Source organism: Prinia subflava, chromosome 6 (genome assembly GCF_021018805.1).
Source record: "Prinia subflava isolate CZ2003 ecotype Zambia chromosome 6, Cam_Psub_1.2, whole genome shotgun sequence".
NCBI classification, from domain to species: domain Eukaryota; kingdom Metazoa; phylum Chordata; class Aves; order Passeriformes; family Cisticolidae; genus Prinia; species Prinia subflava.
The window spans coordinates 25229732-25243228 of NC_086252.1; the positions used below are offsets into that span (position 1 = coordinate 25229732).

The 13497-nt window shown below is 45.6% G+C and overlaps 1 protein-coding gene across 7 annotated transcripts in view; it reads left to right on the forward strand.

Annotated features, from left to right (window-relative positions):
* The window catches only part of BIN1 (bridging integrator 1), a 91037-nt gene that overhangs the window by 42381 nt on the left and 35159 nt on the right, over positions 1-13497 (forward strand). For 4 of the 7 annotated variants that reach the window (XM_063400814.1, XM_063400815.1, XM_063400816.1 and 1 more), the window contains exons 3-6: positions 1607-1661; positions 2116-2210; positions 4027-4122; positions 6556-6663. In XM_063400814.1, coding sequence (XP_063256884.1) covers positions 1607-1661; positions 2116-2210; positions 4027-4122; positions 6556-6663 — 354 coding nt within the window. Of the gene's footprint in view, positions 1-1606; positions 1662-2115; positions 2211-4026; positions 4123-6555; positions 6664-9187; positions 9281-13497 lie in introns of all 7 variants that reach the window. The other 3 variants (XM_063400818.1, XM_063400819.1, XM_063400820.1) reach the window with 1 other exon arrangement.

Here is a 13497-nt window from a genome sequence, read left to right on the forward strand (position 1 = left end):
CAATGGTCTTAAGGTTACCCCAAATTTTTATGGGAAAGCATTAATGCTTAAAATAATTTTTAAAAAGCCCTTGTGGCAAGGGTCCTGCTTTACTGGTGGACAAGAAAAAAATCAACAGAAATGCCAGAGAGGGAACTGGATAGGAACCACAGGTACCCAGGGAAGCTGGGGAAACAGGATTCAGGCAAATCTCTGAACAGGGATCTCTCACTAAAAATCTTTCTCCTTGCAGATCTTACAGACTATAAAGTCTGTTCACTCTCTCTGTCAGGCTCAATACTTTTCAGAGACTTAGGTAACTCCATAGTGACAGAGATCAGCTCTAACTTTGAGCTTAAAAATCAGCAAGAGGTGACTGAGACCACTCCAGCTGCAGGATGCAGCACCACATACTGGTGAGGATGCCTGGAGAACACAGAAGGCTGGTTCTGCATTGCTGCAATTGCTTGCTCCAATTTTCAGCCTTGACTTGTAGGTTTTTCAGGTGATCTGTCTAAAAATATTGATTAGACATTTATTTATGGTGCTAGTTTTCTGCTCAGAGAAAGACTTTTGTCTCCATGGCTTTGGAACTGGGTATTGAGACTTGAGAAGTTGTGAGTTTAGCTTGTGTCATTTGCTGCTGTGGCAGGATTAGGGACACAATTTTAGAGGTGGCTTCTGGTTTTAGATGCTACAGTTTTGAATGTTACTGCTCCAGACATTGCAGTACCCAAGTGTGCAAGTTCTGCAGAGGGTCTTCCCTGATGATGGTTTTTGATAACCTCCAAGTTGTGAGTTCAAATTTAGTTATTCTTAAAATGATACAGCTGCAGGATGATAATGTATCTGTTGGTGGAATTTTGCATAAGTTTGCAGAACAAGAATGCAGAAAAGGGACCACTGCACCTCACAGCTTGCTGTCATTCTTCCTCTTTCCCAGTTTGTGCCCCATTGAGGGAGCACCCTAGCATAATGAATTTTGACAGCTGAAGCCAACTCTAGAGACAGGGAGCTCACAGGACATCTTCAACAGCTGCCTCAGAGCTACTGACCTCAAAAGCAGATGTTTCCCATCAGCTCTCCCCACCACTCAGGCACCTCTTGTCTCAACTGAGCTCATGCTAAGATCCTTTGTGCTCCAGTGCAGCTGTGCTCTCTAAGCAGAGGCTAAATCTGCCCAGCTGTTGTAGTGGCAGTGATAGCACAGCTTTGTGAGAAATCCATCTGCTTCCAACAGCATGGCCCAAATTGCTTTCCATGCCTCGAAAGTTCTGGATGATTTCACATTCGTTCTTTTCCTACTGCCATCAGCAAAGGAAATGAGGGATCAGAAAGAGCTGGCCAGTTTTACAAACAAAGTGTCTTGGTCTGGGGAAGCATTGGGAACTGACCCAAAGAGAGTACAAGAGGAGAGGAATTACGATTACATTTCCTGCAAAAGCCGTGGAAGTTCCTAGAACACTGAGCAAAAAAATGCAAAAAATGTGATAGCGTGAGGTTTTATGTGGTCATAGGACTGGTGTGTAGCCCATCTGCAAGACCAGTTTTCTTTAATTAGAAATGCTTGAGTGCTTTTTACACTCTTTAGCTGAGAGAATAACTGATGATCTCCTTATGTTCACAGTCTGAAGGCACGAGGCTGCAGAAGGACCTCCGAACTTACTTGGCTTCTGTCAAAGGTAAGGTCTGCACGAGCAGAGGTTTGTTCCCCTCTAATGCTTCCCTGTGCAGTGAGGTTTCTGCAGCCTTCCCCTTCCTGGTGTTTCCCCAAGCATGAGTTGCAGGACAGGCCAGCTTTGTCAGGGGGGGAATCTCTCTGAATCCTTTGTGACCAGCTGGGATGCAGTGGGGTTGTGCTTTGATGCCAAACACGTGATGCTGTCTTAGCAGATGGACCTTCACATGTTCTTCTAGGGGAGGACAAACACAAAGGGCTTGATGCAACTGCACCCTTGGTTCCTTTCTCTTTCTGGTTACCTTCTATCTCTGTATCATCAAGGGTCAGACATTTAGTAAGGAAAAGCTCAGCATCTATTATAATGTTCCTGTGCCTCCAGTCCTCAGGATAAGGGTTAAACTGTGAGGAACACATTATTTTCTTCTTTGTCTAAACAGTTCCCTCTTCTTTCCTAGCTATGCACGAGGCGTCCAAGAAGCTGACAGAGTGTTTGCAGGAAGTTTATGAGCCAGATTGGCCTGGGAGAGATGACACAAATAAAATAGCAGAGGTAAGACTGTCTAGGATGTGGGAATGTCCAGACTTGCTCTGTCAGCAGAGATGAGCTTGGGAAGCTATGTCTGTGCACCACATTTCTTCAGGCATATGACTTTGCAGAAGAATTGGAGACAAACTCAGCACTGTGGAGAAAGGAAGGCTGAAAGGATGTGGCCTGTATTTTTGTTGGAGATTGTTGCCAGGTGCTTGTACATTACACAGAAGCATACACCTATGCCCAGAAGCTGTTTGCTCCCCCTAGAGTGGCTACACGGGGACAGAGGATTCCAAAAGAGACTCAGTAGGGTCAGCTGGGTATACTGCTTATGTTCTGTGTAGGAGAAAGGGGCAGATAAAACTGTGGCTAAAGCAGTCAGAGCAGCTGATGGTGTAGCTGCAACAACCCCTCATGGCAGTACCATCAGCTGCCCTGTTTCAGTTGCTCCCTTGTTTGGCTGAGCCTTGTGTCACCCCAAACTGCTGTTTGTTCTCATCCCTTGGTGAGGCCCCCTCCAGCTTGCCCAGGTGTTTTCTGTGGAGCTTAGGGCACAGCCTGTCATTTGGCAGCGTGGGTCCCCTTGGCCCGTGCCTGTGGTGGGTCCAGCTGGAGCAGCACCCTCTGCTCTCTTGCTCAGCTGTTCTGCTGGGCAGCAGCTGTGGCACTTCAGCTCTCTGGATTCATTTGCTGTGAGGATGCAGGACTGGGCTTATGTGCAGCTGTCTGTGGCATTGGAGAAGTGGTGTAGGAGTAGACAGGAGAGCATGAGGAGGATTCTTTCTTTCCCCTTCTTTCCCCTGTAGAAATATCTCACCTGAAATAACATCTGTATCTTGTCCAGGAAGTAATGACTTCAAAGCAGATAGTTCAAACAAAACCTCAACGTTTCCAGGTCAATTTTTTCATTAACATGGAAACTTTGCATTAGGAAATGCTGTTGCAGTAAATAATGGAGTTGTATTTCAGCTGATTTGGCTTCACAATCTCTGTTGGCCTTGTTTCTTCCTGAGCCACTGTGGTGCCTCCTGAGAGATGGACACTTCAGAAAATTTGAGCCGGAGAGGTCAAAGGGGACATGAATCCTGAGAACTAACTGTAGCTGCCCTTTGGGTCTGCAAGAATATATCCAGCTTTTCCTTTAATTCCTTGTTTATATTTTGCTTGTTAAAAGACAGGTGAGAGTGAAGAGTTATTTCTGCCAAATAAAAAGCATAAAGTGGAAATTTTTCCTGAATGTTTTAGCCAAAACACTTTGTTCAAGTGGACAAACAGGTGAGAGGGGTAATTTTCACCTAATCCAAGGTGTTGATAGGAAACTACTGAGCCTGAGCTAAGGTCAAAGATAAAGTGGGCACAGCTCAGGGTGCAAGCCTTGGCTGTTGCCTCCATTGGGCTGTGGAGGCAGGTGGTGTGAGGGCTGAAGACTGCTAGTGTAGCTTCCTGTGGTTTATGATTCTCCAGAAAGCTGTATTGTAATGAAAAATAGAAAATGGTGCCTTGTGGTGTCAGGTGTCCCTTTCTTATAGCTGCTGGGAGAAAGAGGCAAAGCCATCCTGACAATTATCTTCCATTGTACAGAGTTGAGTTTAACATTGCAGGGGAAGAAGGATAGGGCTTCAAAGGCATTTTGTCCTTGGAGAGGTCACCTGAATTAGCAGCATCAGGCGTTCTCATTTCTGCCAAGATCTCTGTTATCATTAGCTTTCCAAAGAAATTACTGTTTCTTAAGAGCTCTGAGGGCCCAAGATTGTTGGCTGTAGCACTCACAGAGAAAAACAGAAATATGCAGCCCTGTGTTCTTAATAGTTAACTCATTACTTTTGTTTTCCAGAACAATGATCTCCTATGGACGGATTTCCATCAGAAGCTGGTGGATCAAGCACTTCTGACCATGGATACATACCTTGGCCAATTTCCAGATATTAAAGTAAGATTGTCTTTAAACTATTTGATCTGGAGAGTCGCAACAGATAAAAGCTCTGAGTATCAATTTCTTACATCCCCATTTTCTTTAGGAGAATGTATGCTGTGCCTTCTTTGTATGCCAGGGCCTTCTCTGAAAACAGCCAAGATCTCTGCAGCTCTGGGTTAATTGAAAATGTTTTGTTCTCTTTTTGGGCTTAAAACAAGAGTGAAGAATTCAGGGGAAAGATGCTGAAGAGAAAATAGAAGTGTGAAAGAGGAGGATCCATGAAATTCCCTATTGCATCAGAGTGCAGAGGGGGCAGTGTCAGCAATAGCTCAGAAGGTCTCGATCTTTCTTTTTGGTCCTTTTGTCTTTTGACTACCTTGTAAGCAGAAAACATTGAGGAAGCAGTTAGTGGCAAATGTACCAGTAGAGGCTGGTGTGGAAGGCAGATTTCTGTGAGTCCCTGAAGTCCTGCTGTGTGTGTAACCAGTTTTTTTCAGGGAGGGGAGAATGCTGGATAGGTGTTTTTTGGGAGAGATCGTATCCAGGGCCCTGGGTCTGAATGACGTCCTGTGACCTTCCCTTCCCCCACAGTTATCTCTTCTCTATTCATTTCAAGGTTATGCAGGAAATGTCTTCACCATATGGAAGCACTAATAATGATATCACCATATGGGAAGTATCTGCTTGGCTACTTTCCAGTGAAAGCAACCCTTTCCCCACCACGTCTCTTAAAACATTTGTCAATATTTGTTGCTTCAGGAGGATTGTGCTGTATCAAATGGGGGCAGGTCACAGGCTTGTAAAATAATCTCTTAACAGCGGTGTCCTTGTCTTCTGGGACTCCCTGTTTTTGCTTCATTTTTCCAGCCTCTTCTGCCCCTGGAAGTCTGAAGTGAGAAAGGGCTGTGGCAAAATGGTATCTCTTAAATCCCAGATGGGGTCATGTTTCCTCCAGTGTGTTTGTAAGGTGTGTTAACTTGCATCTCACATTGCTGTGCAGCTGGAAGCCCCTTCCAATACCTTGTGTCCTGGCTGGCAATGCGATGTTTGGGAGGTGTTGTCTACTGACCACGACTGTGGGCTGGCTCAGCTTCTTCGTGACTCCTCTCTTGGAGTGAGCTGAGCATTTCGAAGAGAGTTTGGGTGTGCATGTGGCTGAGATCTGCAGATGTGCTGTGACTCACTTGGAGCTGCAGAGGAGTGTGTGGGAGACGTGCGGGCTGCTCCCGGCCAGCCCTGAGCGCGGTTTCGCAGCGCGTCCGCAGGAGCCTGGGGAGAGGAAACCACAGCTCCTGCCAAGCGCAGGAGGGAAGGGGATTCTGCTTCTGCGAGTGAATCCCAGTGCTGATTCCTCCTTCTGCTCTTTCTGTGTCCCTGGGTTTTGTGGTTAATTAGAAATCCTCCTGGCTCCTTGCCATGCCTTTTCACTCTCTTATCCAGTCTGTCTCTGGTCTGCTGATTACTGGCGCTGGCCCAGGCTCTCTGATCTAGGAGGGAAGTGTTATGGTCAGCCTGGGAAGACGTGTGCTCCAACCCAGGTAGTCTGTGGTGTTTGCAGACAGTGTGGGAGGCAGAGGGCTGAGGGGATAGCTCCCTAATAAAGGGAAGCCCAGAGGGCTAGAGCCTGAATAAAGTGCAACTCTGCTGTGAGACAGAGCCTGAGGCTCCTCAGTTCAGGAGGGGTAACACAGGATCAGGCCACAGGCCTGACTGTCTGTCCTGGATTCTCAGCCATGGATTTTCAGGACTCCATTCCTGAATCTTAAGTCTGGTACACAGTCAGTATTCTTTGTATTTCTTTTGTCTTCAGCGTTGTGTGTTGGTGACCCAGTGTTGCAGGCTTTCCCTTCTCTTGCTTAAGTGCTGGTGACAGCAGATCTCTACCTGTGGCTTCAGTCACTACTGTCTGCAGCTTCTGTCACAGGGTCCAAAAGGCCATCCATGGCATATCCTGACCATGTGGATGAGTGCTTTTGCTGTGCTGGTAACGGAAATGCCTTCTTTTGTTAAACTTAATCTCTCAGGCTCCCACACAAACGGGTGAGCTGGTTAGTTAGAGCCTGGCTGCAGCCTTCAGGAAGCCCTGAAAATAATGAAGCATTGCCTGTAGGATGCAGGCACATTGTGGGGCTTAGGAGGCAATGGAGCTAAAGTTCTGAAAACGTGCATGGCACCCAGAGGTGTGGGGCCTGTTGGCTGGAGCCATTTGCCTTCCTTTGATGGGTTCTCTCTCCTCCTGAGGCTCTCCCTCTGGAATGGTGCTTGCCACTGGTGGCTCCCAGGGCCCCCTCTCTGGGCAGCCTGTGTGGAGGATCCAGGGAGAGTCCTTGCATGGGCAAAGTGTGGGGTGTTCTGGAAGCTGGGTGAAGAGGAGGGTTTTTTCCTGGGAGGTTTTGCAGTTTTGGCTGCTGGGGAAGGTTGGTGTGACTCTTTTCTCCATCTTTCTAGTCTCGTATCGCGAAGCGAGGAAGGAAGCTTGTGGATTATGATAGTGCCAGACACCACTTTGAAGCCCTGCAAACTGCAAAGAAGAAGGATGAAACCAAAATCGCAAAGGTAAAGCAATCAGGAGGATATGCAGCCTTCCTTTCTTTTTGGGAGGTCTGCATTTGCCGACTGAGCAGCTTTTAAGTTCACCAGTACCTCTTCATTGTGTTTTCATAGAATTCATTCATATTGGAAAGGATCTATAAGATGATTGAGGTGTTGTGAACTGTTGAGGTCTTGCTAGGTATTTCCTTCTCATTTGTTTAGTTTTCCTGGAAGGCAGGATGGCCTGTTGTGTTGGTTCAGACACATCATCAGTCTCCATGTCTTGGTGGCCAAATACTTGGGCATGGGTTTTGTCACATGCACGGGACCAGTAACCTCTGGCAGAAAAGCCAGTGTGCCCCTTGGGGAAGCAAAACCTTGCCATGCTCCAGAAAAATGTTACAGTTTGTCTCCCCATCCTAGAGCAGTGGTAAGAATGTTTGAGTGTTACTTGAGGTTGGTTGTGTTTGTGAAGTCCTCTGATATCCTAGGAGAGAGACGCTTAGGAGTGTGAATGACAAGTACATTGATGGAAATGCACTCTATGCATAGCTGATGAATGTGTATTCTGTTATCTGCTGGTTGCAATTACTGGATAATAAATATGGCTGAAAGCAGAAAAATAAGGGTTTTCTCTTATCACAGAAGAAAGATAATAGTGCTAATTTTGTTCTGGAGTAGGCACATGAATTGAATACTGCCCCTAAAATAAACTATGGATTCCTCTTGTACCCTAAGTGTATTTGAACCCACGTGCTTCCCTTCACAGGACACATCTTGACACAACAGAGTAGTCCAGGGCTGGGGAGACATCTTTAATTCTCTTCAAAGTGGGCCATGGTAAATTGTGACTCTTCAGGGCAGAAGCAGTACAGGAAAGAAAGACCCAGGATCTGTATCTTTTAACCAGGCTGACAAGAGTTGTCATCCTTGCTTAGGGTTATTTCTGGTAGGGGGAATATGAGCTATATAAGAGATGCTGGTATTTTTCCTACATAGAAGAAATTAGGATGCATCTCTACCCTGAGTGAATGATTTGCATTTGGTGGCCTCAGTACTTTCATTGTTAAGCTGCAAGTCATCAGTCATCCACACTGCACTGCATGCACTGTGATTAACCTTGACAGACAGAAGGGGAGGGAGATTGATGGCCCAAGTGTCATTGCATCACTTGTGTGGCAAAGCAAATCTTGATTCTGTATGCAAGGCATGAGGCCCAGCTGGTTGTGCCTTCAGTTCAAAGCAGTAATTCATTGTTTTTGGGGTAAGAGCAGAATTTTCCTGGGGCATGTTATTTTATTGGTCCATGCCAGTGGGATCTTTGCTGCAGTGGAAATGGTTTTTGTAGGTATTGATCAACTCAGGTTGGTATCTGGTGTTCTGCAGCAGAGGTTGGCTGCCTTTTATCACTGCTGCCGTCACTGTTGCCCCAAATGCTCAGCTAAGATGATACAACAGGTATGGAAAAAAGTGCAGTTTGAAGAATGAAATACTGGGAGTTAGGAGTTGATGCTCTATTCATGATTCAGCCTGTGAAAGGGTCTCTCAGTACCTGATCAAACTTTTCTTGTTAGCCAAAACGTGGATCAGATCTTTCCACCTTCTGTAATTTAGACCATAAGCTCATGCACAGGATAATAGGTGACACATTGCACTGTCCTGATCCTGCAAAGATGGGAGCAGCAAGTCCCAGGGAGTTTTGTATGTATGGCCTTCCAAGTGGGCAGTTTCCACTGGGCAGCCTGGGATCTGGCATTTGCAGTCACACAGCTCTGCAGGGCTGTGGGCAGCAGCCAGGGCTCAGCCTGCACTCAGCTCCTGTAGGTAGCTCACCTCCCTGTTTCTGTGCCTGGAGTTTTGCTCCCATGACCTTTGAAGTAGGGTTGTTCTAGTGTAAGTTACTTTGGAATGTGATGACAGACCCCCTAGGAAAGAGAAATCATGTTTCTGACACAGGATACAAGTGAGAACTGACTTGATTAAGGTTTCATGGTATAGTAACAGAAACACCAGTGCAAATGCTTTTTGGCTCTACATGGTCTCTTATTCTCTAATATATGGATGTTCTTTTCCCACCCAGGACCCCTGCCACTTATTGCTAAACTTACACCCTGCTATTAAAATAAATCACTGTGGACTTTCAGCTGTTGCATGCAAATAATTATGATGGTTAATTAATCCTGACCTCTCTTTAAGGAGCTCCAACTTCACAGCCATGCCTTGGAGTAGGGTTGTCCGTGTGCTAGGTCACTAACAACTGTATCTGTTGCTCTTACAGCTGCCTGGCTGGTCTGCAATATCCAGCCCACATGGGAACATTAATTACTGCTAAACTTGGCATGCTTCAAAGGATTCATAACTGATCAGTCCCGGGATGTTTGTTTTTTTCTCTTGCCTTGGTGATTCTGGTTTGGCCCAGCCTCTAAATACACTCTCTGTTGTGATTTTAATTTTTTTATCCTAAAAGATGTATGTTTGTGTCTCTCTTGTTCTCTGTTTATTTTTTCTTATTTTTTGTTTTTCCACTCAAACATGCTCCCTCCCCCAGCCTGTTTCGCTGCTTGAGAAAGCCGCGCCTCAGTGGTGTCAAGGGAAGCTACAAGCTCACCTCGTTGCACAAACTAATCTGCTCCGAAATCAGGTGACTGCTGATCTACCTGGCTCTAACCCTGCATGCGCTGTTTGGGGCTCTAGATTGTACCATGCAAGTGATCCCCAGGCAACGTTCACTCTAGTCCCCTCTGAGAGGTGTGTCCCTGCCACTCCCTGGCCATGGGGAAGCTGCTGACCGCTGAATTAATCTGTGCCTGCCCAATTGATTTCTAGTCAGGTGTGTTAACACTGGGCTGTTGTTTTCTTCCCCAAATAAAATGTGAGTTAGGAAAGGCTGTGGAGTAACTCCAAGGTGGAGGATGATGGAGTACACAGTTCCTCCAATTACTGCTTCCAGTTTGATCTAAGGGAAGCAGTCAATTTTTATTGTTACTGTTTCAAAAAAAGAAAAAAAGGAAATACTGAAAAATTGGCGTATGTATTCATGTCATTGAGTAAAGCCACAAAAAAATTAACATTGTGATTTCTTTGGCTGCTGAGTTAGCTTGTAACATTCTCCTGTGGTAAAGTCCATGTTTCCCAAGTGAGCACTGTCCTGGCTGTTGTGGTTTAAAAGAGCCATTTTTAGATACAATTTCGATCTGCACAGGAGAGGAGATGGGCCCAGATCAGGCAATTTGCACCCTGTGTGCTGTATTTGAGCAGTTCCAGGCTGAGGTCAAGGTGGTGTCATCTGGCAGAACTTGGGTTATTTTGGGGGATGTGAGCAACTCAGAGGAACTGCAGGGAATAAAATTTCAATCCTACTTGCACAGAAGTGTGACTTTCTGATGAAATCTCGATCAGTGTTTCTGTTGGAACACCTTAAGGGATAAGAGGGAGTTGACAAGAAGACAGTCAGTGAGAAGAAAATGCTTTCAATGAGCAAGGGATAATAAATTCTTAGCCAGACTGGGAGAGCACCAGTTACCTGCTCACAAGCTCCTGGTGAGCTCATCCCTTCCCTTTCAAATGCTCCTGTCTTCACATTCCTTCTGCATGGAATGAATTGCAGTTTAGAAATGCCTCTCACCTTATAAAGCCCCTGAGTGTTTCACAGTCACTTTATGACTTTGGATCTGGGAAAAGACTCCATTACCACATCAGTAAAGCTTGGGGAAAGAACAGCTGTTAGCAGTCCTGCTTAAGATGCAGAGCAAAGGGAGGAAATATGTATTCATTCCTGAGTGAAGGGAGAAGGACACATGGCAGGATGCCAGGGGCTTTTCCTGTGCCTCTGCTGGCCCAGCTGGGAACTACCTGTGCAGTTGTGGTTCTTGACTGGTCTGTTTGACTGGTGGTATTTCTGGAGGCCTAGAAAACAGGTATGGGAAGTTTCCCAAGTCACAAATAAATATATAAATCTATCAAGTGTTGGGCATTTTTCCTCTTCCCACCCTTGGCTGTGATGACTGCTATAACAGCAGCATGCACAGACTGCCCAGAGAAGCAGTACCTGTGTGTGCCTCCTCATCCATTGCCTGTGGATCTTAGGCTACCAGGAGTGACTCCATAATTTCACTGTGCTGGGTGACTTTGCCCTACAGCATGAGCAAGGGACTGTGTAATCTTTCCACCCACTGTGGTGAGGGGGTGGTAATCTGCTAATACATGGCATTACTATTTTCAGTGACCACAGATATTTTCAAAACAGTCCCTCTTATTCCTCAGCTAAGTAATGCTATTGCCTATCCTAATTTTCTGTTTCTATTTGTGTAAGTATGTGGGGTTTTTCCTTTGCTTTTTTCTTTATTTTAATTTTACTTTTGGAAACTAACAACAACAACAAAACCCTAATAGAGAACATTAGTTGTATTTCGAACCTGTAGGTTTTCCAGCTTGCCTTCACAAACATTAGTAGGCAGGCAAAAAAATGCTTCAGTTTTTACATTTGTGTGATTTCAAGACTGAAGGTGTTAATGACAGCCCTAAATCTCATTAACCTCTTGATAAAACCGGGAGGGCTGATGACGCTGGATTTATTGAGAAGCTTCAGCATGTTAAGCCTATAAAAAGTCTCCTTTTATCAGCAGCTGTGTTGCTGTCTCTTCTTGCCTGACAATTTTACAACCTCCATGCAAAAATGGGGTCAGTGAGATCTGGTGTTTCTACTGTAAAGCAAAGTCCCTCCCTCCAGTGCACAAACTTCTGGCTCTTTAGGCCTTTAGCAGATAGTAACAAAAACAACACAGTGGGGATTTTTTGTGAAGTCTGCTGTGGGAGTTGCTATGGCACACTCCCAGTTAGAAATGTCAGTGACTCTGCTTTTTGTAACAAAGAGGAAAATGGCTTAGAATAGCAAATTCTTGCCTTTTGACTAAGCTCTGCTGACTTGTGTAATGCAGACTAGAAAGCAACATCCTTGGTGCTGCAGTGATAACAGAACACTATCTCTGTCTGTAGGAGAAAGTCAGTAAGCTGAGAGGCAGGTCTGGTTGGGAGTGGTGGGGCTTGAGCTGGAGGGAGTCTTCCTGCTCTCTTCCTTATCCCTGCCCCTTGAATATCTAAACCATTTGCTGAGCAGTGCCTAATTACCACAGGTCACATCATAGTCTTTGAAGTGAGATGGTCACCAGGCTGCCTGAAAACACCGGGCTGGACATAACCAGACACTCAGGAGGGCTGAGATGTGTGGTAGTAGCAGAAAGAGTATGGAACAATTGTCCTCTGCCGCAACTGAACTGGTTGTGCTTGGCACTCTGAGTTTGGCTAGGTGGAAGGTCAGGGAAGCATTTGTTGTCCATCTCCCGCTCAAACCTTCCCCCTTTCAGGCAGGGAGAGGAGAGGAAGATTTTCTGAGATCATATTTCATGGGTGTGGGCATTAAGTCCTTCTGCCTCGGTTTCCCCACAGGGTGGCAAGGATGGCAGCTGAAACAGAAAGTTCACAGATGTGACAGTGGGCTCTGCCCTGGAACCTGTCTCTGCCTTTCCCCACCTCACTCCCTGAGCTGGCTTTTTCTCTAGAAGGGCTTGTGACCAGGCTGAGGTCTGGCTTGGGCTCTGGCTGGAAGCAGTCAGGGCTATCAAGTGCCAGGATTCCAGCTTCCATGCAAAATGAATCCCACTGGTGAGAAGATCCCTGGGCTGACTGAGGACTGAAGAATTAATTCAATGCACTGTCTGGGGATGAGAATACTAGCTGAGCCACAGGCCCTGGATGGGTTCCTGATTCCTACAACTACTCTAGAGTGAACGTTGCCTATTGTTGATTTTGCCTTTGCCTTGGGATGTTACAATATTCACACATTGCTTTCTAGGTTCTTTGACTTTATAAGCAGGTAAATGAGAGGGGGAAAGAATGTTAATTATACTCACCACATCTGAAAAACTAACAGCATTCAATGATGCCTCATCTCCCAGCTTTCACATCTCCTGAGTTGATTCTGGTTCCAGTATAGTTTGGAAGTTAGAATAAGGTAAAGCCAGAGGGTGGACTTGTTTGGTTTGTTTTTTTGTTTTTTTACTGCCTTTAAAATGGTTGCATTAGAATTTGATCATAAAGGTGTTTTAAGGCAGAGTGAGTCTTTGTGGTCATTGTCTCTCATCCAGCATAAATTGTGACTCTGTTCAAAACACTTTTTCATTTGTTTTGTGCAAGTCTTCTTGAAATGTTGAGTTTTTCAGTGAGTGTAGCAGCGAAACAGGGGTTTCTGGGTGGAAGCATCATGACCCCCTTCTCCCCTTGCCTGTTCCTCACCAGATCTTCTTAATTTCTGAATACCTCCCGGATGTGTCTTTTTATAGGGGAAACTTTTTCCTGTCTTGAGTGCAGAGCCTTAGCCTTGCCTCTGGCAGCAATGAGCAACCCTTTGACAGGTGAAGCTAGCTGGAAATTAGGAGCTCCTGTGGTTTGCTCTTGTGTCAGGGAGAAATGGAGAGTGAAAGAATCCTACCCTGTATAATACAGAGTGATTCCTGTGAGGAACAGGATTCTGAACTGTAAGATATTTTTAAGCCCTTTCTCCCATCCTTCCTGTTGTTGTATATAACTGTCACTAAGGAGCACTAAGCTGGATTTCTTAAATTAAGCTGACACAAAGAAGATAAAATTTGATTTCATAGAAGGTGTAGGAATCTGACTGCAGGCTGGTAGGGAGATCCAGCTTCCATAGCTTGTGGGCTCTCTGCAGAGGCCTGTGGTGTTGTAAAATTCCTGCTGTTGTCATGTATATAGGCACTTGCTGACCTTCCAAGTTGCTCATGCAGGGATTTTTCCATTCTACATCCTACTGCATGCAGAATGCTGTGCTGCTATAGATTACAG